This window comes from Ammospiza caudacuta, chromosome 1 (assembly GCF_027887145.1).
Source record: "Ammospiza caudacuta isolate bAmmCau1 chromosome 1, bAmmCau1.pri, whole genome shotgun sequence".
Taxonomy (NCBI): domain Eukaryota; kingdom Metazoa; phylum Chordata; class Aves; order Passeriformes; family Passerellidae; genus Ammospiza; species Ammospiza caudacuta.
Window position 1 is genome coordinate 107,324,064 of NC_080593.1, and position 27,118 is coordinate 107,351,181.

At 40.1% G+C, this 27,118-nt stretch overlaps 1 protein-coding gene across 1 annotated transcript; it reads right to left on the minus strand.

The window, feature by feature from the left end:
• Positions 1 to 1,764: 1,764 nt before the first annotated feature.
• On the minus strand, positions 1,765 to 25,887 carry ABHD3 (abhydrolase domain containing 3, phospholipase). The gene is made up of 9 exons (XM_058810032.1): positions 25,653 to 25,887; positions 23,950 to 24,113; positions 21,129 to 21,311; positions 19,398 to 19,443; positions 16,481 to 16,593; positions 12,878 to 13,051; positions 12,193 to 12,241; positions 11,943 to 12,108; positions 1,765 to 3,844 (listed from the first exon to the last, which is right to left on the minus strand). The coding sequence occupies exons 1-9, from the start codon at positions 25,797 to 25,799 to the stop codon at positions 3,666 to 3,668; spliced, it is 1,221 nt and encodes a 406-aa protein (XP_058666015.1). The 5' UTR covers positions 25,800 to 25,887; the 3' UTR covers positions 1,765 to 3,665.
• Between the last annotated feature and the right edge of the window lie 1,231 nt (positions 25,888 to 27,118).

Here is a 27,118-nt window from a genome sequence, read left to right on the forward strand (position 1 = left end):
ATGTTTGAAATGGCGAGAGGTAGAATTTCAATAGTTGGTTTTCTTTTGGTGTTTTCTTTGTGCAGGGAAGTGGGAAAAAATATTGGGCTGGGACTTGTCCACTTTGCTTGCATGCCAAATGTGAATTTGGGTTTTCTTGGGTTGGGTTGGGTTTTTTTTTCAGCAGAAGAGGGTAACAGGAATTTTAAAAACTGCAGATAGTACATCTGGAGGGAAAGCTGGTATAGTTGGCTTACAGAGATTTGGGTCTGGGACAGAGAGTCAATATATGTGTAAGTGGTACACACGGGTCTAGACCATTGCAGAAAAAGGGGAGGAGGCTGTTGTATGAAACATTTGGGAACTGCTGAGATAAAGTAAGCTGCTCCATTCTGTTGATTTGAAGGGCGCTAACACTTGACTATTAGATCTCAGCTGGAAATTGCAACTTGCAGCATGGAGAAGATAAGGAGAAGCTTCCTGAACCACATCTGAGGAGCAATTCTTGAATGTGGAGCCCTTTTCCAATCTCTGTAATGATGAGTCTAGGCCTCGGAGTGACTGCACTCTGCAACAGTCAGCATGTTGGTACCTGAAGTGTGACGCTCAGTGCCACATTGACAGGACCATGTTGACATGCCTGGAGTCACTGCTGCTTTATTGGCATTATTTTGAAGCCAGCTCTTGTGGAGTTGTAGACTGTCATCCACAGCCCTTTCTGCTAGGTATTTTCAATGGTGCTGTTAAGTGTCTTGATTTCTGAAAAGGGCATTAATTCTTCTGTTCGGTGTGAAATGTGTACCATGGATTTGTTTCTCTGTATTCAAAGAACCATATTTGCCTATTGGAAATTTTCAGTTTTTAAAGTTTTGGGGTTTGGTTTTTTTTTGTTTGTTTGTTTTTGTTTTGGTTTTTTGTTTTGTTTTGTTTTGTTTTGTTTGCCAAGAGTGCACATAATAAATTACACCTTTAAGTCTTGGTCTTTTATGATCTGGTGCTAAGACAGCTGAGGCCCCAAATGGCTCTTGGGTGACTGAAAGCCTCACAGAGAAAAAGAACTGTACTATACATTGACTCCAAGGGATAAATGTTAAGAGGTGGATGTTCTGGAGCACGTATGTGATATGTCCTGTCTTAGGAGGGTGGAACCAGATAATCTCTAGAGGACCCCACCATCTTCAACTCCAGCTACTTTGGAATTCTGAACTAGGAAAAAAGATTTTTTAAGAGGTAGGTGTCTGCAGCCTTCATGGCCAGGAATTTCATTTTTGTTCTACTCCATCTTTTCAGTAAAAAGTACATTGAGAACTAACAACTTTCTCCCACCTTCAGCATTACCTATCTCTGTTGATGCCTGGATACTCAGATCACATGAAAAGCCAAATAAAGACCCTGTGAATTCACACTGTTTTGAATAGAGGGCACGCTGTGGACTTTGGCTCACTTTATAAAAACTGTGTGTGAGGTACAAAGTTACTACACAGCAAAAATGTTTATGGCACTTGCTTCTAGCTTGTGTGTACCCTGTAAGATCTGAGGTGTCTGCATTTTTTGTTTCAGAAAATCTGGCTGGGAAAGCTTGAAGATACTCATATTAAAATTTGATTGTTACCACCTTGCACACTGTGCTTTTTCCCTAATGAGATACAAGGGCACTGTACATCGGGGGGTTGGGGGGAACACCAGCTTTACAGATTTTTGCTTGATGCAGCTTTAAAGATAACTGTCTCATGGAGATCTGTATAGGGATCAGGCCTAAATTAAGACAGTGCAGAGAGACAGAAATTCTGGCATTAATCATAATACTTTTATTTAAATGGTAAGGTGTGATTTAATGTAAGTGGTTTTATTTTTATTAATACTGTATGCTGAAATTTGAACAGTACTGTACCTAAACAATTTTACAAATATAACACTAAATACACTGTTTATTGCTCTTTTTTTTCATGAACATAAAACCTGGAAATGAATACAAGAATAAATAAGGCACCCTACTAATATGCTATTTTTCTGTATTGTAGTAGCATGCAAAAAATTTCATTTTGCTTTTGCAAGTCACTTTCCTCATTTTTCTTACTAGAGAAAAAATAAGAGTTCATTATTTGGGGAAGTGCCTGTTTGAAAAGTCAAAACTTGAAACACTTTTTAATTTTCTTAATTCAACAGTCTACCTTACAAAACAGCTCTTGTATAGCATGTCCTAATTTCTTTTTCTACAGACAAAAAGTATTTTTGTTCTTCCTTTGCTGTTACTAGGAAACATGCTTTGCAAGAGGAGTGTTCACGTACTGCTTGAGACAAAAGACCTGACTTGCTTTTTTTAGCTGTATTTTCTATTTGTACTGACCCTGCTCAAAAGATAAAAATAAAAATGCAGAGGCATCTTTCCTGACTTCTTGTACGTGGCTAGGCCAAATCAGTGATCAGCAAAAGATGGCAGCTCCAGAGATGCTGCTTAAGGGCCTGTTCTAAATTTCAGTATGCCCTAAATTAGGGCTTCCCAGTAGTTTCAAAATCCATTCTGTCCAACTGTCCTTTCTGCACACCGGCTGTCACTCTGTCAGGGCTCAGGAGAGCCGCGATGCCTTGGCCACCCTCACAACTTGTCAGCTGCTAGGGCAGAAGTTGGTTTGCAGTGGCTCCAGTGATTTGGCAACCTACTGCCAACATGGTGACAAATGACCAAATAAACAAACCAGAGGCACAACTATGACCCTCCATCCCAACTTTCTTTAAACAGTTTGTTCCATTCTTTTCAGAAATGATATTAGACAAAAGCTTTGAATTTTTCTTTTTTAATCTAAAGCAGATTATATAATAATTTCTTGATGCTCTAATATTTATTCTTTAAAACGGAAATGTTCTTGCAAGGTAATATAAACATAGCAGGTTCAATCACCAAGTTTACCAGTTATATGAAGTATGTGTTACTTACTTATGTGACAACACCCAGCTTTACATAAACTCTGAAATGCAAAAAATGTCTTTTAATTACATAAGTTATTACAGTACTGTTTTAAAGGAATCTTTTGGTTATATGTAAACACTATAAATTAGCTCTTTAAAAAATAACCATGTAAGACAAGTATGGCATTGACATAGTTTAAAAAACAATAAACAGTCCTAAATCTGAATATTCTCAGGGCAGAACAGCAAAAGCAGATATCAGTCTAATGCTGTGGAATAACATGCTGAAATTTCAACTTATTTGAAGAATCAGTACTTTTATTTGATCCCTCCTTTTGTTGTAGTATTTTAATATTTTCACCTTTAGTGCTCTAAGGAATGGGCCAAGTGGTACTATATGTGACAGGATAATATAAGCTCTTTTGAGTATTGCCATTCTAATAATAAAAGCCATCTAAATAAAGTCTCCTAAATACATACTGATTTAAATTAAAATCCTGAGGAATTATAATCTCTCTACTTGATAGTTTTGGTTAAGTGCAATTTGATGTATGCAGAACACTGTTTCATTTAAAGTCATTCTTAGTAAGGCATATTAAAAATAAATATAAAAGTGACAACATAATATTTAATTTCTTGCTACAAAATCTTAGGCAAAAATATTTTTGCATGTAGTAATAGACTTTATCCATTTGCTGGCTTACAGGAGTTAAAATTTGTGCACTAAGCTTAACTGCCCTTGTCAGAATGTGCCACTGTGCTATTACAGTGGTCCAAAGCTACATGCTAAAGATTTTATTTCCATGCTCAAACACAGCTTGCACAAACTGCTTGAAGACTCTGTCCATGTAAGTGCACTTCCTTGGCCATATTCCTTCCAGAAAACCGATATGGCCTCCACATGAAGTCAGAACCAAAGCTACGTTTGCGTTTTGTTTGGCAGTTTCTACTGGTATAGCTAAAAGGGAGGAAAAAACATTTTAAGTCCTTTACCTTTTATGAAATGCCAGCCATTGAAAAACTTCTCTTAAACATTTCTCATATTATGTACGAATAAATAGGTACAACATTAATGTACACTTAAATGTATTACTTAATATTCACTTAAATATCAGGGTTTAGAACCATAGCTGTATTAAAAACCATTTTTCTCTTCATCATTAACTCACCTTAACTGTGTGATTTTTTTTCCCCTGGCTGCTGTAAAAATTCCAGCTTCATCTGTCTTTCACTCACACTGATGGAACAGCACCCATGTTAATGCATATTTAGGATTTGCTATAAATAGTTTAAGTAAAAGGACGATCAGACCTCTTAATTTTTAACTGTTATTGCAATATTCAACTTTAGAAAAGCTGATGAACTGGGACCTCAATTGCAATTGTGTGAGACTCCACAGAACCTTTAATGTCAGGGTAAGATTTAGTCTGTAGGATATCCTATCAGCTAATATAAAAGATTACATTATATCTGATCTGCCATATGTTTACACCTGCATGTTTAGAGCACACCATGCAAACACACTGGGGGATGGTTCTTGCCCTGAGGAGCCCATAATCTAAGACACAAGGTAAACAGAGAAAGAAGAAGGGGCAAACAAGGGTATAAGGACACAGAAAGCTGATCCATGCCACCCAGGAGATTAGTGGCTCTCTACTGAATAGTGACTGCTAGAAATTATTTCAGAATATAGATTATTAGACTGGATAGTAGAAGGATTTTTCTTTTGCTGGGTTAGTTTTCCTGATCTGATTAGCACCCTAATCTAGCTCCCCATATTAATGCCAACATCTGAATAGAGGCAGCCACAGTCAGCCTTCTGTGAGGTGGCAATGGCCTACAATTAGCCTAAAGTCATCAGTGAATGACATCTGAGATATGCACTGATCTGGAAATGTGTAGGAGGGAGGCTTCAGTACCTCCTATTTTGACTCTGCATAGATGTGTGGCTTAATCAATTTCACCACCTGGGCAGTTCCCTTTCTGAAGGAAAATAGAGGTCACTTAGCACAGACTGACACCAGAGGAAGCATATGACTTTACAAAGGATACTTGGTGTGATGGGATCACCCTGGTATCATTTGAACTGGCTAACACAGCAGCGCAGCTTTACATGAAGACTGCAAACACCACTGATCTATAAAAATTAAGTTATTTAAGCAAATTCCTCTGGAGTTTTAGGTATGCTAAGTAGACATCTGAAGGAGCAGAAATCTCAGCACATTTCAGTAAAGAATGCATTTCAAATTTCCAGTTTTCAAGTAAGAAACTTTATGAAACAGAAAAAAATAAAAATCGTACAGATTTTTGGTTATTCAAGATTGACAGAAAAAGCAATAGCAAAACAAAAAAGCTGTGTCCAAAGAAGGGAATAGTAGCAGTTTCACTGTGTTGTCTAAAAAAAGGTTATGACAAGAAAATAATTCTGTTTTTAAGTCATATACTGCTCAACTAAAAATGCCTTGTCACTACAACACTAAGCAGCAAGTTGTTCACAAGATTTATATTACTTCTTCATTTACTTTAAAGTATTTTTGAATCAGATTCAATTTTGGCCATGTTCAGTTGTTCACATCCCTTTCTGACTGCACTTCCTTCAGAGACACCTTCCACTCATTCCTGTTTCTAGGAGTCTGTTCCTTTACCCCTTTATATATTTGCTGTCTCAAAGGTCATTATCCTTCAATAGTCTCTATCTCTGCATAGGTGTGCTCCTTACTTTCATTTGGGTGCTGGCAAACTCAAGCTGTGTCCTTGAGATGCCAGTTTGCCTTCATTTTCAGCAACTGGAGTAGGAGCAGAGTAACCCTTTGCTTAGCCAAAAAAGGACTCCCAGCCAGAGTAAATCACAGGAGAACTGGAGTGCAATGACTGTGGCGAACAGCTGTGCAACTTAAAATAGATCAGGGCAGAAGCACTGGACCTGTGGAGCCAGGGGAGCAGCCTGTGCCTCAGAGATCCCTACCAGCAGTGCCTGGAACGACACGCTCTGTTCCACTTCAGGGCCTCAGCACGGATGCAAAACCAACTGCCTGCACAGCTGGATTAGTGTCTGTTGTCAAGGTGTGTTACAAACTCCTTGCCTATAACATAAGGTACCTGACCATACCCTGGGGGAGCACAAACTGAGCTGCAGAGAGCAATGGGAGCTCTCTTGCCATGTATGTGAGGTTCTTTGCTACTCAGTGCTATCCATTTCTTCCACTCTTTCCCTCCTTTAAAAATTGCAGGCATCTAAGTAGTTTGTAGATTCCAGCATTTACTAAGTGATTTTGATTCCTTACTAGGAGAAAGAAACTGTGCTTCTTACTGTTTCTACAAGAAATCCTTGGCTTTTCTTTTGTTCAGTTGGAAAACTGAAAATACTGTATGCAGGATCTGGCCCTTTTAAAGCAATACTGCGGCCAGACTAAAAAGTCAGTGATGTAAAAGCCTAGACTGGGGAATAGCACATGCTGAGAACATGGGATGCAGAAAACAATGTGTTATTTCTTGCAATCCAACACATGCATCATTTTCAGACTCAGCACGTGCTTGTCTGGAGTTTTGCCTGAGTTAATCTGCTCAGCAATCTCTGATCTGCCTCTTTTGGATTCTGTGGAGGAACACATTGCCATGTACAAAGAGAGTGGCTGCAATTCACATCACCTTCTGCTGACTGCATAGAAATTTCCCCACTTATCTGTACCAAGCCATCTGCTCTTCTTCACTCCAGTAGTCTGTGGTCCATGTTAAACAGAATCCCAAGAGAGAATTGGGGATCAGACACAAACCCCATGCCTGCTTCAGGCAATGAATCACACTTCCCACACCTGTTCTGCAGCTGTCTGCCTGGTCACTGAGGGGACTAATAAACAGGCTTCTGTGCAAGGGCATGAGAAGGAATATGTGAGGAGAGACAGATTGACCTCCAAGTATCAGAGATAGGCATGAGAACCACATCAGTAGTAAGAGATTCAGGATCAGCTGCTAACTGGCATGAACATACCTCTTCACTCACTAAACAGGCAAAAACATGAGCGTCATTCAGTTTGGCAGACTAGTCGGAATATGTAGGGAGAATGTCCCTTCCTGATAAGAAACTGCTTTGCTGGGGGATAAAAAGGAGATCATAATAAATGTCTCCTCTACTGTGCCAGCCCAGCTGGGGAAGCCTTACAGGCCACCAATCTCCCCATGACCTCTGCATGTCTGTCATTCAGAGGTTGCCAGTGTAATCATAGCTCCCAAATCAGTTTGCTGGTGGTCATTCATTCCCAAACTGGTTGGCAATACTGTAGTGGGTGCCACGTGCTGCCTGCCTCCACACAGCTACAGTGGCTCTTTCCTGGAAGCCTGCCAGTCCTGCACTAGGATGCTGGTTATTTTCCATGCCTGGAAAGGTGCAAGCCACATGCAGGTCTTTAGAAATGTCATCTTCCCCATCCTGAGATTCCTTCTATTTATCTATGTTACTCCTCCCCAGCAGAGTTTCTTGCTCTGGAGGTTCTCAGAAGAGAATTGAGTTGCTCCTCAGTGCCAAAATGCAAATGATGCTTGGCAGTGCCGTGATACTTTTCTCAAGGCTGTTCCTAGGGACTGGTAGCCATCCAGTAAATAAAACCACAATGCAACAGAGTAAATTTTGCAATGTAAAAGGGAGATGAATGGAGCACTGGATGTATGCGTTCTAGGAGATAGGATTGCATGCCAAAAGATACCACTGTTCATTTTTCTCCACACATAACCTTGTACTTGAGTTTCTTTTGGCCAAAATCTGTACTGCTGTTTGATCCAGCAAGCACAGACCTGATTTGTGATCACAGAACAACAATGTGAATAGTTATATGCAGAATTACTTCATTCAAAACCAATTTGTTGTACATTCTTTGCCAAACAGAAGTTACTATTTTCTTAAAGAACAAAAGAAAAAACATATAAGTCACTGCTGTCAGACATTCCATTTTTTGTTTGATTTCTCTCTGTTCCTTAAACTTTTAACTGAATTATTATCTGTCTTGGTCATTTGGTCTCTTCTGACAACTGCATTCAACTGTGCTCTTTTACATAACAGATGTACACTAACACCTAAAACAATTCAAGTGTGAATTCAGGGGGACACAAAAGCTTCAGAGAGTTCAATAAAATATATATAACTGAGCTCAGACATGCACTTATTTGTCACAGTGGATCAGGAGGGAGCTGGCATGGTACCTAGCTCCAAGGGCAGGCTTCCAGCTCGGGCACAATGCTCATCGGCAGCAATTAGCTAAGCCTTAGTACGGTGAAATTCAAGTCAGATGCCTAATACACTGCTTAAAAAGTCTCTTCAGAGAAAAATGCCACTTCAGATGAAAAGTTAAATGTGACAGTGATAATGAATGCTATCACACCATCTTCCTGATTTATTTTTCACATTTACAAAATACAAGGGCTTGACTTGGCTTTATTACATATTTCCTGAAGCAGTGGTTTGTTTAAATGTTATGGTGAGAGAAGTGCCATGCAATGAAGAAAGCATTTGTTTTCATTAGTCAGTATTATGCAATATGAGAATTGCATTCCAGAATTAAACTACAGATACATCAGCTGCCAAGCTCTGTGAACTTTAAACAGCAACATTAAGGAAGGACTGCAAATTGATTGCTTCTTCATAATACTGGATTGAGGTCAAATGGCACATTTTCACAATATGTTTAAAAATAACTGCTGGGAAGTACAAAGTTTACCAAAAAGCACATGAGAAGAAATGATCAGGTAGTAACAAGCAACTGAGGCAGCATCTGCACTTTTTAAGGGAAGTGTCTCTTTAGGTCCACAATATGTAGTGACAAAGCAGACTTCGGTTAGTATCCCTCAAGCTCTGTTACTGTAAGATAGATGTGCCTGGCTTTATGGAAACTATTTAAATACAAAAGAATTCTGGCACAGCTTTCTCCCTGGTGAGTTTTCTAGGCCAGTTTCCCAGCTCTTGGAAATTACAGCTATCTACAAGAGAACTGGAAGGTAGCTTAAAAGCTGGTAAGTATTACTGGGAGAAATGAGGCGTGAAATAACCAGTCCCCAAAGTTAACAAAAGGCTGGGGTTTGGATGAGTATGAATTTTGTGGCTTTGAATCCATGATACAGTTGTGAGTGGAAACTGCCTTTGGTTGCCACAGGCTTCTGTGTGTCCACACATAGAAGTTTTTAAGTTAGAAAAAAATGCCATTTGCCAGAATAAAGTCACCTCCAAGAGTAACACCAGCCCTTAATGTTTGCTAACTTAAAACACCTCACAGAAGATGTCAAGATCGACAAACTCCATTAACTAATGGTAGCAGACATAAATCCCAGGCTGCTAATTGGGGTGCTCTGTGTCTCCTGCCAGCACAACGATTCCTACTGAGGGTACACAGCACAAACGAAAAGGGAGCCAAGGATAGACAGAAATAACAGAGTCATGCTATTAGCAGGAAATCAGCATCGTCCTGGTGGCCCTTTCTGAGGTAAACTTGTCTCCACAAGTACAAGGGTTTACAGCTAACAGCATTAACTGTCTGGACAAGGAATAAATGAATGCCTAACCACCCAAATATCTTCATGGAGAAAGACTGGTTACTGTCAGAGTTTTAAGAGAAGATGGACAGTCATTACAATAGACTCTTATCACTTCTTGTTTCAGAAGTACTGGTGTTCTACCTCACCCCCCTCTACATGTCAAGACTTCTAAGGCATCCTCACAATAGTTTAGATACCTAATTTTACACAAACAGCCATACCACTGTTCACCACGACTTGTTAGTTTAACAAAAGAGCTTCAAGGATTGATTTACTACAGCTGTACTCTAAGGGGACTCAATCTTTGAGAACTCAAACTACACATCACAGAGACCTCTTGAGATCATCTAGTCTAACCTCCTGCTCAAGCAGGGGGTTACCAACAGCAGCTTTTCTAGGGCTGTGTCCCATAAGGTTGTGAGTATCTCAATAGATGGAGACCACACCAACTATGCCAGCATTTGACCACTCTTACAGTAAAATAGTGTTTTCTGGTGTTCAGATTGAATGTCATAGGGCCAGATCAATAGCTGGCTCTTGAGAGCTGGAGATAGAAGGGGGCTGGAGTATCTGCACTATTTTTTATCTAGGCAACAAATGTCCCAGTCCCAGTCATAATGGGCTGGGAAAGGTTAACAAATTATTTCAGGAATTGAGGCACACTGACTGGTTTACTGCTGCTGTCACTATGCCAACTAGGTAAACCCTGCCACAGTTATTACTTAACTTTAGGCAGAAACCACAAACTCACCTAATGCTAAACAAAGTGCTGAAGCCATTGTTCCCTCTCTCAGATACTCTGTGAAAGAAGCAAGGCACAGCAGATGAACTCCCTGCAGTGCTATGGGGAAAGTCATGTCCAGAGTCCTAAGACCTATTAAAATTATCTTCAGAATCACTAGCCAGATTTTATATTTGGACATAGATTTTAGGGTCACAGCCCATCCATTCTCATTTTCAGGCCATTATAAGCTTATGAGAGAACAAGCAACTGTCTGATTTCAAGGAAAAAAAATCCCACAGAGCAAATAAATACGAAGGGACTAACTCTGTTTCAGAAAGCCTTTGAACTGCAATTTTTTAAAGTTACATACAGTATTCCACTTTAATACTGCTACGTTTACCCAGACCTTATTTTTTTTAAGCCTCTGTTTTGGCCAATGTAAAGGATAGGTAGTTTGGCTAATCTAGAGTCACCATTTTTTCCCCTCATACTAGGTGTCTGTCACCTCTTTACACTGTTCATGCAAAGCATGGATGCTTTTTGTTCTAGAGAAGAAAAAATCAGACTTTTTCTAGTGCAATCTACTGGAGCAGCCCTTTTTATGTCTCTAACATTTGTCTCCAACTGGTCTTCAAACTATAAATAGTAACATGTGTGCATGTTTTTGCACGTATTGTACATCTGCACACAGATAAACAGTACACACAAAGAGTCCCTTCCAGTTCTTTAATTTCTGCTTGTTGTTCTGATCTGTTTGCCTGCTCACTTTGGTTTCATGACTCATTCTGCAACAATCTCACTCCACTTGTGGTGGCAGAAGAAAACTTCCCTGAAATAAATCAGCTGTATAAACTACATTTTAAAGGTGTCAGGTGCTCATTGCTGAAGACTGTTGCCTCAAACAGCTGTTCATTTTAGTGGTTTTCTCCTACATTAGCTTTTGTTCTCCTTCTCTTCTCAGAAGCTATAACCAATAAACAGACCACAGGAACAAGCATATATTTTCAGAATAGTTAGCAACGGGGTTTTGATTTTCAGAGGAAAAGAAAAATGTTCATAATGACCACATGTTTGGCATGAAACAGAAAGAAAATAGAAAATGGAGTTTTCAGCCTGTTGCTTAGCTGATGTTGATGGTTCTTATTCATTTCAACCTGCCTCCATCTAGGAGCTCACCTTGTGTGCATCTTTTTCCTTACCCTAGATTTTGGCCTACAAGATTAGATGTAACTAATATAATTTAGTTGTTTTTTTTTTACTTTTAATTTACAGGGACAGGAGGCAACTCTGAGATCAACAGATGAGGATTTCATATCATCTCAAACATAAGAAACTCCCACACATTCTTTGTAGGGAACTCAAAGAATGGCAATTAAAAAAACCCACTTGTTTACAGTTTGAATTCTGAATGTCTACATCCAGACAGAATGACATCAGAATCCAAGTTCCTTTTTTATGGGTTCTCCTCCTACTTGGTAACAGAAACAGGCGCTTCTGAGAGGGCACTACATCTGGTATCTTTCTTACAGTGAGAAAACTCACATCCTAAATGTGCCTCTTTCTTTCTTTTGACTGTAAAAACTCCACTAATGACTAATGAGGCCATCCCATATACTTCTGCACTAATCAAGTCTCTCCATCATCATCTGTTTTATATGTGCAAGACTGAGCCCTCCATGGAAGTTTTGATCCTACATGCAAGTAACATTTAAATACACTTCTACACATAGGTCTGAGTTTATTCTCAAACCTATGTGCTTTGTCTTAATGACTGCATATACAGATAAATATATTTTAAAAAGCCTAAACTTACCATGACCTGGTGAGAAAACATCATCCACAGAGTTTAGACATAACACTGGAATTCCTACTGACTTCAGCTTGCGACATGGGCTAGCATCTTCATAGTAATCATCAATTGAACGGTAGCCAAACATGACTGAAGTGAACTGCTTATCAAATTCTCTAATAGTTCTAGCCTGAAGTACAGAATTCAAATAGGGAACTATGTCAGCATTTGGAAAACAGCATCCAGCTCAAGCAGAAGTAACAATTTCACATACCTTCATCACAAGATCCATATCAAATAATTTCTCCAACATTTGTCGATGCCTAAAAAGAATGTAAAAATTTGAGGGCTTGTATGTTTGTTATATAAACAAATGTAGAAGTTCTCTGCTTTACAGATACGTTTATAGAAGTAACTGTGTAACTTGCTTGTTTTTAATTTTCTATCATATGAATAATGTGGAATCCAAGACCAGAATAATTGTTCATCCATATGCAGGTACATCCAGCAACATAGTAAAAATCTGCATAAGCCATGAGAAAGATGCCAAAGATAAGAGAACTTAATATTTGGGAATACAAAATACACCCTGGTTTTATAAAGCCAATGATGAACTAGGTCTTTCTGTGCTTTTGCAGCCAATACCAACTTAAAAAATTATTATATATGCAAATCTACTCAAAGTGAATATGTACAAGTCTAAAAATTTTAAAAATCCATTTACTTAATCTATAGACACAGAAGTAAATTGGGCTTGTTGTGAGTCCCTTGAGAAGCATATTTAGTCACATTGATGACAAACTTTCTTGGAAAGATCTTCCAATTTCAAAACTTACCAAATAATGCACAAAGAACAACTAGAGGTCTTACAGCATTAATTTTGCCAATTTTTTTATACCTCTTTTCCATCTCATCTTAAAATCCTTCCACCTTGCTAAATAGTTCAGAAGGCAACTCACCTGCTGATAGAGGATTGTAGACAAGTGGTCAAGTAATAGTTGAAAAGAAGCCAGTTTAATGGCTTCTCCAGAGATTCTATAGATTCAAAAACATTCCAACCCGCAGAGAAAATTGCAGCTGCCATTAAAGGAGTGTCTCTGCCAGTTTTTCCCAGGTAATTTAAAAGAAGCATGCTACAAATGAAAAACAGAAACATACATACTATCAAACTATTTGCTTCAATTTAGAGTAAATGTAACAGCCATGTTTTTGTCTGTTTTTCTATAGTTTCTTGTACGAGTCCTACAGTTGTGCCTAGTACACCCAGAAGGCAGTCACCTAATCAACATATGACTCATGAAGTTTACTTTCTCCACTATCAGAGAGGAACAGGGTAGGGTGTGAGTAGGAGTGCATTTAGAAATAGAAATGTAGTTACTAGTCTTACTTAAATCACTAAAGGGAGGGAAAAGTCAAATGATTCTTACTCATGGAACAAGTATTCCCAAGTGTTAGTAAGTTTTATCATCTTACAAGCTCTTGGTCTCCTTGATGTGATAAACCTGATCTGTGTGCCTGACAAACGCAAGCTGGCCCTGGCACACCTGCCTCACTATGAAGAGGTCTTCTGAAATTAAGGTAGTGCCATTCCCCCACCTCACACATAAGAAAGAACATAGCTCTTCTTTAACACAAAATATATCAAGTCTTGGATAATGAAAAAAACTAGATAAACAAAATTATGACCCAAATAAATGGCTCAGGTCTTGTCTTTCTGACCAGTTGCAACTTACAGTCTCTACTACTAATGTTCACTTGAGTTGAAAAGGGGGGAGTTGACAAGTATCTACCCTTCAAATGTAGAAAAAATAAAACAGCACGAAGAGAGTAAAACAAAACTACTGGAGGAAAAGCTCTAAGTCTTACTTTATTGCCTGAGACCATAAAGTTTCCAACAAGCATTTTAATTCCAGATCTTCAACACAAACAACTGCAGTTGATTAGTAACATTAAGTTATCTCCCTGGATTGCCACACTCTTTACCTTGGCTCTACTGTACTTCCGGAGACAGCAACCTTTAGCAAAGACATTATGAACCAGTCTTCCATCACAGAGACTTTATCCCTCTGCACTACCTCCCATGTCATAGGATGGCAGTCCAGTAAACCAACCAAAAAAGTTGCAGTAGCAGAAGCAGCACTTCCCTAACAGAATTCACAGAGAATATGTGGTAGAGAGAAGGCATAGGAATCTTTATGTTACAAAATGAACTCCTTTTCCACAATAATACCTACAGAAGATAGTAGAACAGGTGGTCTTTCATTTACATTTATATATGTCTGTGAAGTGAGCATCTATTTTAATTCTTAACTGGGGCAAATCTGTCTAATATAGATTATCTGACTATTCAGAAAATTCTGAAAAGCAATAGATGATAAAAAATTCCTGTAAGCTTAAGACAAGTGGATGATTTTTGCAGTATGTCCCTGTTGAGATCCTTGCTCCTGCTTAATTTTAAATATGCAATGCTCCAATTAATTTTGAAGCAAGGAAACAGTTCTCATGTAGATGATTATAGACTATTCCAGTGTTCTGTACAATTAAGCATACGCTTTCTGGTTTTGGTTCAGGATTTTAAAAACATATTGGAGGGGGGAGATGGAACACCTTGCCTAAAATTGCCCAGTGATGCTGGTTACATATAAACCAGGTACACAACACAGATTCCCTGTGCCATTGTAACAGACTTTGCCAGTATTTTGGATAAGCCAAGGACAAATGACACTAAGGGCTGATGTGGCCTTTTGTACCAGTCTCAGAACTGCCAGCTTCTACCACACTTTCAGCCCTTCATAATTGCCAGGCACAGGGAATTGTTGCTATCCCAGCATCAACTGCCACAGCAAGGCACAAGCAGACCAGATTTCTGGAGAGTGTTGAGGACAATATTTTTATATATAATCAAGGATCTAAATAGGAAAAATATTCTTTGGATCGGCTGTTCATATGAAAGGAAGAACTGGTCAGGTAGAGAACAGTCTTGGCCACTGAGATTATTTGATAGTGGATTTTTAAGATGAGAAGTAAGTGGGTAAAGTAAGCAGCAGAATTATAATACTGGAGAGAGTTGGCTTTCATTTACCCACTTACTTCTCATCTTAAAAATGCATCAGATGGCCCTGATGAGCAAAGGGAACTTTAAGGATAACCAAACATAAAGCAGAAGTGTGATACATTCTGATATGCAGGAAGTTGAGCAAGAGTAGCAGAAGACCACATGGAGGAAAAAAACCCTTCTGACCAATTTCAGGGAGGAAGTATCCTTAAGGTGGAAGACAGGTCATCTACCTGGGAAAGCAGTCATTGCCGAAGCATGCAGGGATGCAGTTAGGAAAAATGAAGTTCAGCTGGAGCTGGAACAAGCAAGGGATGTGGAAGACAAGGGAAAGGTTTCTGCAGCAAGAACAGCTTCTGTAAGTCTTTTGGTGCAAAAGATGACTCAGAACAAACAATATCTCCAGAACAAACAACATTGTCTTCTTTCCCCTCATCTGTGAAGCCAGTCATCTCCTCATAGAATGCAATCAGATCACCTGGCCATGTTTTGTCCTTGATGAAAACAGTCACCATTATTCCCCATATGCCTGGAAATGGCTCCCAGAGGATCCTCCTAAAGAATTGAAGTTAAGCTGACTAGCCTTTTTCCCTCCTGGAACTACTGTTCAACAGAACAGGGAACCTAGTGACTAAAGATTTACAAAAAAGCAAAAAATACCAGTCTTGAACAAATATGTATTTATCTCAAAGCTCCTACAAGTCATTGATAGATTAATGTCAATATATAGTAATCTATATTAATATCAATGTATGTGGGCTGTATCTGCCCATCCCCCACAAAATTTATCAGAGAAAAGGGAAGTCTCAGGAAGTTACCACTGTGTCTGCAGTATTCCTACGGAAAAGTCTCCTCTGCTACGATTTTTGTTAAAGAAGCTGCTGGAATATTTCTGCTAGATTCTAGCACTGTTTTTTTTTTCCTAAGAAACTGTGCTATCATTGTTCTCACTGTGTTTTCTGGAGAGAAGCCAGGACACAGCAAGTCTTAACACCACATGCTCTACCAATCCATTTCAGTTTGAACAATACCGCTTCTTGCTTCTGAGCCAGACAGAGCAGATATCCACACCTCTTCCAGCCTAACCTACCCACACACTGCAGAATACAGAGTGAAGAAAAATCTTATTGCCAGAGGTTGCTATGAAACATGGTGTATTAGCTCAAGATCCTATTTTATATCCCTCTGTTCTGAAGACAGCCTCCCTAGTTTCTGAAGACTGTATTGCCTGTTTGGCTGTCAATCTGCCTGTCATTGTTTCCTGTCTTTCTCCACCCCTCTCCCCCCAGTTTTTAAATGTTTGCCAATTTCAGCCTTCCCTAACACAGAGGCAAAGCCTCAATGATACGAAGTTTCTAAAAGTTTTCTGCATACTAACTGTTGGAGAGAAACCCGACTTGCTTGCAGGTCAGTAAGCAATCCAAGTATTCCAGAGTAATAATTTACAATCAGGCTACACCAGTCTTATGATCACAGTTAAGCTGAGGCTTGTGTTACACAACCTTACCCTCCCATAGAAACACCTGCTGCCATAAGTGGAGCTGAGGGGTGCAAGCTGTGCACATGATGAATAACAGTCTCTAAGTCCTCTGTGTTAGCTGCACAGTAAGTCCTTGGTGTCTGTAAGGAGTCAAGAGGGAAAAAAATGCCATCATAAGCTTTTGTATTATCCTTTAAGGACAAAGCAAACTGAACAGTGGATCATTATATAAGAAGATAAATTTAGCATTTATTGTGAAGCTTCACTATATAGCAAATAGAAATCCAGAACGTTTCACAAGGAGGTGAAGGAAGGAGTTATACTTGTTATCATTACAAAGTAAAAGCAGTGACAGGTATCTTCAGCATCTGCAACCTCCAGGTCATTAGACAAAATCTGAAGAGAGAACAATGTGCTAAACTAGACAGAACTAGATAGACACTGATATTTTTAAAATACCCCAAGGAAATAGAAACATTATAAAGGCTGTAGTATATAGAAAAGGAAATTAAATTCACCCACATTCAAATGCAAAAAAGAGCATTAGATTTCAAGTTCTGCCGGCCAGCATTTGAAAACTAACTCATATTTAGATTTTATGTACAACACAACCAAATAAACAGGTCAATAAATTCTCCAGTGTGGTTTACTTAATTTAGCAAATTATTCAATTAACTAAAGCAATGAAACATATATTATCTGTTCTTTATCCATCATTAGTGTCTCTTTAAATCCTGAACTGAGACTTGGAATGACTTCTGCTGGCACCAGGTCTGGTAACCCTTTGGGTAAGATTTGGTTAACCACTTCCCTGCTATTGAAGGAGAAGCACAACTTTTGAGCCTCTCCTGCACAGATACCAGGAACAGCCCAGCCTGAGGGACTATCTGGAGCAGTTTGAGGGAGACAAGTCCATTTAGGCACCATAAGAATCAGTGACATGAGTTTTTTTTTTTCTAATGGTGTTATCCAGACCTCATCTACAGAGAAATAAAGTTTTTAACTTTAGAGCTGCTCAGAACATGTTAGTGACCTGGACTTAACTATAGGTACTGGCTGAACTGCCAAAATTCAGTGACACATTAACACTAAATATAAAAATACATAACTATGAGTGAATGGAACTTTTCTGTTGCCGGAAGGAACAATGGATTTCAAGGGTGTTTTTTTAATTGCTTTCAGTTAAACTGCCTAGCTATTTGTGGGTGATTTTAACAACACTAAACTAATTACTTAGAACACCTTTAACAAGAATATTGAAATGTTGACGTCACAGATGAGGAAATGGAAAGAAAAGCTAAATCTAGATAATTAAAACTAAACACGTTTTTAATTTCCATTTATGTTGCATTTCCATTTCTCATCCACATTAATCACTCTTCACTGTTTAACATCCTATTCATTATAAACAGTGTGAATGTGTTTTATTTTAATTAAATTGTCAACCTTACAAGGAAAAATAAATTATTTTTGGTAAGTAGCATCTAATATATTTTAAGTGAAAGTGTATTTGATTAAAATTTATAACACTAAAGATATAGCATCCGTTTTAAATTTAAGTAATTCCAGACAGTTTAATGTTTAGCTATTTACACTTTGTATGAAGATATTTTAAAATACCATCTTAGCTCACAGTGGCTGTGGTCAATATGATATTTGATTATTCCAGAGCAATAATTCACAATAGCTTTCAAGAATCAATGAGTACAGTATTCTTTAAGTAACTATTATTTGTTGCAAATTTGAATCTATCTTTAAAGTGACTAGAAAAAGAACTGCTTACATAACTAACTTCTACTGTGGTGCTTAACTATGCTTCAGACTCATTAAGTAGCGATTTTATACTAAAGTGTTGAAACCTCTTTGCAGAAAATGTGACAATTTTAGCTGGTTTGCTGCACCACAAGAACTTATAAAGCTTAAAGATGTAAATCCGATTACAGTAAAATACACACAATGTATCCAAACAAGGGATCTTTTCTCTAAATGTTTCAGAAATTCATCAATAAGGACTTTGTGTGTCACAAAACTGCTTTGTAGATCCATCTCCAAAAGTATGCAGAAAACTACTCTTAACATGGCAATATTTGCATTGAAATGCTTTATCTGATTATGGAAAAACATTCTGAGCTTTTTAAAGTTTGAAACCAGGGTATTAAAAAAATGCTAAACAATACTGAGTATTATGCACATTCATTCCAGCTGCAGAATTGTCAACAGAACGCATATGAAAAAACAAAGCTTATTCAGCAATATTTCATCATGCCTTGTCCCTAGCTGCAAAAAACGTTTAGCTTCAAGATTTTTTTCATCTGAGGAATGGCCAGTTATTTCTAAGCCAACATGATGTTTCTGTCCCCAAAAAAAATGTCCTCTGTAGCTGAGTTTGTGTCATGATTGCTGAGAAAAATACAAGAACGCATTTAACTTTCAGGCTACTTCTATCCATGTAAAGCTGGTTCATTAATTTACTAACATGTAGTATGGATCAATTTTAATGGCACATCTTTTTAACCACATCAAAAATATAGTTTAAACTGGGAAAGAAATTACAGTGTATTATATCTGGATATGTATGTTAAATCAAGGGGAGAAAATTGCAATGATTGAGCAGAGTTGTGCACATTTTAGATACTGTAATGTTTTTGGAAAGGAAATGTAAGGAATGTTCATTTTAGTGTTACAGATATTATTAATTGAATAATTTCCTAAAATTAAATGTTCAAAAAAAATTGTGTGTTGACCAGTTGACCCTCTAGGGTTTCAAAACAAAAAATTAATATTGGCACATGATTGATCTACCAGATGGCTGAATTATCTTCTCTGCATTTTCAACCCATGCTCTGAGTTTCTCTCATTTAAATCCAACTGTACAAATAGGTACAAATGATTTCATAATTACCACTTATAAGTGAGAGATGTTTATCTTAGAAGGCATCCTTACCAAAAGCTCCTCGCCAGCAATTCCCCGATTGTTAAAAACCACGCATCTAAAAATTGAGACAGTAAATTCAATTGTGCACATTGTTAATTTCACCAGAAGAGATAACTTAAGCACACAAAAAAATGAAAGCGCATAAAGGAAAATGAGCCACATCTATGAATAAGTTCAGCACATAAATATTTACAGACCTACAGATCCTAGAGGCTGACCTGTGTGGAACAAGCTTTATACCAAAATGGAGTTCACTGAGGTCAGTGGGACTACCAGAGCTCTGTGATTTGTCCAGGTCAGATTGCAGGGTGAGAACCCCAAGGCTTAGCTGAAGGTGGTACAGACATGTCCTGCCTGCACTCTGCAATGAGCTCTGACAGTGCAGGGCCCAGCCTAAAGCTGTGCTCTGAAAAAAGAATGTCCGAGATCCGCGTGTAGACATCCCCCAAGGCTACATAATTCTACTAAATTGGAAGAAATGAGCCAAGTCAAAATAATAATGACAGCTGGATCTGTTGCAGGTTCTTGGGAATGATTTTGTTTTTTAATCTGGTACAACAGAAGTTTCTGGTCTCTCTCTCTTGGTGGGAGTCTCTGAATCTTCTAGCAGTATTACCATGATTTAAGAATCCATACTTTCTCAATAAATATTACTTTTCTATTGCTCTTCTACCATCTCACTGAAATAATTTTATTAAATTATATAAATACTTAGATAGGTTAAAGGCATGAAAGAATATTTATTTTTATGTTTTTATCAAATGTTGCTATTTAAAAACAAAATTAGAGCATTCTCTTGAAATCTGACATAAAGCTCCACTTTATAATATTCTACCTTCTTCCCTTGGGGGATGACATGCATATAAAACTTCCAGTTTAAAAATTAATAGTAACAAGTTGCTGATTTCAGGGTTTTCCTCTGATATTTTTTACTGCTAAGTTTTAAGGTGATTTAAAAAGTACTTTGAACTATTAAATACTTTCATAATTTAGTAAAGTAGTTATCTAAATAGAGAAGAGATAGCCAAACACGTAGATAAAAGCTAATATATACATATTCGAAGAACTTACTGGAGTCAGCACCAGAAGCCAATCTGCAAAGACAAAATCTAATATTCCAAATACAGATCCTGGAACAATGACTTATTTTAATGTGCAGCAGCAGCATTATGGTTACATAAAGGAGTCTACTTGTCGACTAATCCACTTATTTTACCCAAATCTGACCAGAAGCCTTAAGAATGAAACTAAATTACACAGTGACAATGAAGAGGTGACAGACCCCCTCAAAAGCCATCAGTAACAGTAGGCTAGCTCTCCTTTCTGCACCCAGGAATTTGAGGCTGCTGAATCAAGCAATTTTGGCATTCAGAAGCTGACCTCCTCCAAGGCCTACTGCCAGCAACCCATCCACACAAGTCTTCTTGGAGCTGAATACAAACCCTTTCTCTAGAAAGTGTAAAGGTTACCATCTAATATGATATAATAACTATAGAAGCAGCAGCAAAGCCCTGTGCAGACTTAGCTGGCATTCACTGCAATCTCTGGGGCACATCTGTAGATACTAATGTACTGCCTGTTATATAATTCCACTATGATTATTATTACTAATAACACTTTCTTACATAAACTACTGTATTCAGATCTCATTTGCCTTAGGATAGCATCTGATACATATACATACTGATACTGGATCCTACCAGAGGCAGCAAAATGAGCAGCAATGAAAAACAACAGTACCTATATCCCAGTGTTTCGCTTTGATGGATCATATGAAGAATGTAGGATTCCTTGCTTGTTCCTGTCAGGCCAGGCAATAACAGGACAGTGGGTCTTGTGCTGGCATCAGGATAGTATGAGCTGTCATTATTATCAAACCAATCCAACGAAATCTGTCCTCCATCTGCTGTTTTAATGAGCTCACTGAAAGGTACATTTTAAGACAACACTGATCAGATTGAAAAATACATACATGCTATTAAGAGTACTTGCAGTTTACAGATTAAGAGGTATGAATTCTGCATTTTTCATTATGTTGTAATACTCAAAGTGCCACCTGACTAGGCATGTCTGGAGTCAGAAAGAGTTACACCTACAGCTGACAAGAGTTAGAACAGTCAATTTGCAGGGTAATTCCTGTTCAGTAAATTAAGTCAGTAAATGAAGACATGGCCTTTCATAAATTGCTGCTGATGTACTGGAAGCTTGTAACTAATGGATTTTTGGCACTGCCTTGAGTTTTATACAGACAATTTTGTGTACTGCAGATTTCCTTTGAATCATCTAAGAATCTTTTGATAGCACACTGGGTAATGTTGTATGCATTTACCACAATTTTTTTCCCTCTTCATCCAAAGAAGTAGAACGTATAATGGATGGTTATGTTTTAAACATGCAGAACACAGACACACACTACGGCATCTTTCACCCCGTATCACTACAAACTGTGCTAGAATGCACTCTTATAGCATATATCTTAACAATGCAACAAATACTGTAATATCTCTGGAACACATGCATGCATTAAACAATGACAAAAAAGTTTCGTGTTTTTTTTTTTTTTTGAAACATACAAATCTTCCCACTTCCTGGAAATTTGAAAAGATAAAGTGCTACTTTACTTTCATAATTTATAAAAGCAGTTATCCAAATAGAGAAGAGATAGCCAAACATGTAGATAAAATATAATATATTCATATTTTAACGGTTCGAGGGAGTTGGTGTGGAAAGTGCTGAAATATAAGCCTACCTGGCATTTGATTTTTCTTTTGAAATTCTTGGTAGTGACTACTGCAGATTTCAAAGGTGACCAGCCTTGTTGGACTCATTAGCTCAGCTTTGCCCTTTTTCAGTAATGGGAAGTAGATGCACTGCTAGTACTGCCAACACAATCTAAAATGGTGCAAAATAAGCACTGCTCCATGGAACTATGTTTCTTTTCTCAAAACCCTTGAAATAAAAGTGTACAAGAAGGACTAGAAGAAGTAGACATGGCCATACCACTGAAATGTTTCCTAGTTACTAAAACTAAGGGAAGCTGCTAAATGCTAAATCTATTCTACCGTGCAAGCAGAGCTGAAACAACTTGTGTTGCATCCAGGTTCCGGCACATAAAAGTCCCTCTCCTTAGGTCTTGTGCCAAATGCCTCATTTGCCAGACTAAGTCTCATTTCTGTGTGAAAGAGATCAGCTGAGGACAAAAAATAAATATAAGGGATTTTTCCCCTCTTAGATTGAGGGAAATGTTGCCTCTTTAGGCATGCCTCTCAGGCATGAAAGAACATAACACAAAAACTCCACAGGTAAAAGTTACTCTGGAAATCCCAGAAGTTCTGTATATTCAAAACAAGGCTGAATGTGGCCGTGCTATGGTTAAGGTAAAATGCATTGGTTTTATGGACAGATACAGTGACAGCATGACCTTTGAAGAATTATGGCATTCGAACACCAGAATGTTTGATAAGCCAAGTAACTGTGCTGCCATTCAGAGGGCCTCTACAGGCTGCAGAAATGAGTTGACAGGAATTTCACAAGGTTCAGTGAGGGGAAGTGCAAAGTCCTGGGCCTGGGAAGGAAGAACCCCATGTACCAGGAGAGGCTGCCCATCTGGAAAACAGCTTGGCAGAAAAGGACCTGAGGGTGCTCCTGGTGGATGCCATGTTGAACACGAGCCAGTAATGTGCCTTTGCAGTAAAGATGGCCAAATGTCTGGAGGCTGTGGAGGCTTAGGAGGAACTATAGCCAGCAGATTGAGGGATATGATCCTGCCCCACTGTGGAGCACTGGTGAGGCCACATCTGGAATACTGAGTCCAGCTCTGTCCAAGGCAGACATGAACATACTGGAGATAATCCAGCAAAGGACCACAAAGATGATGAACAAACTGGAGCCTATCTCCTACAAGGAAAGGCTGGGACAACTGGGACTGCTCAGCGTGAAGAAAAGGCTCAAGGGGAACTTAGAAATGCGTTTACGTATCTGAAGGGAGGGTGCAAAGAGGGTGGAGCCAGGCTCCTTTCAGTGTTGCCCATTGACAGAACAAGAGGCAATGGGCCCAACCTGAAGCATGGGAGGTGGCCTCTGAATATCAGGAAATAAAGAGTGTGCCACCGAGCACTGGCACAATTTGCCCAGGGGTATCATGCAGTCACCATCCTTCTGGAAATCCAAAAGCTATTTTGACATGATTTGGGGCAACTGGCTCTGGGTGACCCTGCTAAGGCAGGGCAGCTGGAATAGCTGACCTCCAGAGGTCTTTTAACACCTCATCCACTGTGTAAACCTGTGCACATATAACCACATCAGTTCCTATACTGTCACCCATATTTCAGTGCTACAAAACTCTGAACTAAAATAGGGCCATTTGGGAACACTGACCTTTCAAACCTACTTCATATTGAATCCACGATAAAGGTAGTTCCAAGTCTATGACAAAGTTGTAAAGGTGGGCATAAAGCAAAGAAAAACCAGGCACGAACTTGAGCAAAGACAGTGGGTGTGACACAGAGTAAGAGAACAGCTGGATATCAAATCAATCACTTTCCAGAATGAAGGCACTTACTTCCTGTACTGTACTTGGGGTCTAGATGTGATAAAGGGGCGCAGGAGTGTCTGCACCCGACCTTCCCAGCACCAAATCGTGGGATAGTAAGTTTCTGTCACAACAGGGCAATATTCCTCGAGAAAGCGGCAGAAACGGTCATTGCTTGCCACCAGCTGGGGTTTCTAGGAAAAGAGACTACAGTCAGACATGGACATTCTTCTAAAATAAATTAAAAAACAAAGAAATAAAGCTTATTTAAATCCTCTCTCAGTGAACTAATTTATTTCATATAATCATTTGCAATGCTCTTACCTTTAATGGTACAGAGAGAAGTAAATGAAAACCAAACAAAATGCCAAAATGCCCAAGCAAAAAGTGAAACCCATTAAGCATAATGGATTCCTTACCCATTTCTAATAACATATCTATCTCTAATTTTACCAGCATTATATCTTTACTGACATATTAAAATCGTGCTGTTTCTTAGTAAACAAGAAAGGTTTTACCAAGTCTGTTTTCTTGGACCACACAAAAATGACATTTAATTCATGCACGCACTTTGACCGCAGTACCTTTTTTAACCTGGTAGGATGCTTCTCCTCCCATCTCATTCTACAGTACACAAGTGCATCGGTTCCTCCTCTCTAATAATGCTCTGCATGTAGACAATTTGCTTACAGTTTCCATTTGTTTACCAATTAACAAGGAAAAGTCCCTGTATTCCAAACAGCTCAGGTTTTACCAACTATATTTCTTATACCTCTCTGTCACAATGACTCCTCAACATACAAGCATTAATAGGACAATAACACTTGCTTTGAGAAAAACCATTCCACATAAACAGCTGTAATGGCACATCCTCCCTTCGTTTTTCTCCTCTCACCAAAATCAAGTACTGTCTTCTCTATGAAAAGGAAGGCTATGTTCCCAGCGGTTCTCTGAAGGACTGTGGCAACACTCAGGGCCTCGACGGTCAAAACCCTTTTGATATGCCTATTTTCAATTGATTTCGCATTCAACGAGGCGCTCTCACCAGGGGGCCACTTCAGATCTCGTCAGGCTCACTGTATCCAAGTAATTTGCGATTGCCTAATTCATCTGTAAAACTACTGCTGATGAGGAGATGCCCAAGAGTGCTCCAGCCTCCAGAACGCTGCCATGGTGCCCCCAGAGGTACTTAGGATGGTACCGACGGGGACACAAGGGCAGCAAAACTACTTGATCGCTTGCCCTGTTAGTGAACCAAGTAGGTCGGGTTTGTGTTGTGCAGGGCAGTCTCCTAACCTCCCTTTCCAAAGCATGGCACCCGGCCAAGCTCTCCAATTGGTACAAATGCATTTTGGGGACTGCCGAGACCGGAGCCCCTTCCCCTGCCAGACGGAGCAGGACCAGGGGAGCCCTCCCTCACCGCAGGCCGGCGGCCTCCGGGGGTCACCGGCGGCCCCTGCGGAAGACGCAGCCCCGGCGGCCGGGGAGGCTGCGCTGCCGGGCCCGTGTGGGCTTCGAGAAGGGTTTCGGCCAGTCGGGACCCCGGGCCGGCATCTCCAGGGGACGGACGAGGATTTGAGGAGGACAGTGCGGCCGCAGAGCCCTGCCCTCCCCCCCAGCCGTTTCAGGTGCGATCCCCTCGCCTGCGGGCGGTGGGTCGCGGTGACCTTCGGGGCTGTCCCCATCGGCGGGACACCTGCGGAGCCCGCCCGCCCCGCCGCCCTCCCGCTCACCTTGGCGATGCTGTTGAGGTAGTAGCAGGCGTAGGCGACACCGAAACCCAGTACCAGGGACAAGCCCACGCCGGAGCCGAAGAAGCCCACGCGGACCTGGCTCTCCAGGTAGAGGGAGAGCTCCCTGGTCAGCACCTGCCAGTCCATCGCACACGGGGACGGCACGGCAGGACACCACACCCCGGCTGCCGCGGGCGAGCCCACCCCGGCGCCGAGGGAGGAGGAGCGGGAGGAGGAGGAGCCGGCGCCCGCCTCCCTCCGCCGCTGACCGCGGCCCGCTCCGCGCTGCAGCGCCGCCCCGGGACCGCCCCCGCCGCGGCCACCGGGGCCTGGGGCTGCTTCTCAGGGGCCGAGGCCGGGGCTAGGGCCGGGCTGGCTCGCAGCTTGCCCCGCCGGGGACGCAGTCCTGAGCCCGGCTCCTCCGCGGCGGTGCTGCCGCCATCGGCCGCCCCGCGGCAGGTGACATCTCAGGGCTCCTTCGGCGTCACCTTGCCCCGTCGCTTTGCCGGGAGGGTGGAGAAGGAGTGTGGGGGTGAGATAAGAAAGGAACCCGTCCCAAACCGTAAGGAGCAAGTGATGCAGGCCTGTGGAAACTCAGTCACTGCCGGGCAGGGAAGAAGGGACATGGACTTCCAAATGCAGCAGTGGTTAATCAGCAATTTCTCTCTAAATATTTTACGTGAGACAGAAGTGTGCTACTGCTCTTCCACTTATCACTGCTGCTACAAGGCATTAATGAAGATCAGAGAGGAGTAGAGGTATCTCCAATTCCCCAGAGAATTTCGGCTAGCTCCCTTTTCAGCTGTATGGATTGTTGCTTGGAGGCCCTCGTGTTTGCTAACTCAGATGCTCCCCCCTTCAGCTTCATAAAAAGACTCTCAGTATCTGCGTCTTTTCCTTGGCAAAATCCTAGGAGCACAGCTGATAACACGAAGATCCTGGAGCTGAGCATCTGCTATTTGAGAAGCATCCATGCACCACAGTACACAGAAGTACTTTCCCTCTCCTTATTTTATGGCCCAGCTCCATGAACTGCTGAGAGAAGACAGACATTGCTCAGTGAGACTCTTCACTTCTTGCCTTATCTGTGTTTTCCTACTCTATCCAAATCTCAAAATTTACAAAATAAAAAAAAGAAGAAAAAAATGTAACCACAGAAAAGGAGATGTGGCGTTTTTCACTTATTCCTCCTAATTAAGACAGTTTACCAGAGAGATTCTGCACTGATGTAAAGCATCTCGGTCCAAAATGTTTTTGTTCACCATGGAAAGATTAATAAGAGTCTATTGCAGAGATCTGAAGAAATTTTAAAATACCTGTTTTTCCTATACAGTCAGCTGTCCAAAGTTGAAAAGAGTATGTGAGTTGATAAGCAGAGGCAGGGATGGTCTGGGGTTTGGTTTTTTTCCCCCAGAGCTGTTACAGAAACAGGAAATCGAATGGGTGGAAAACTACTGTCATCAATG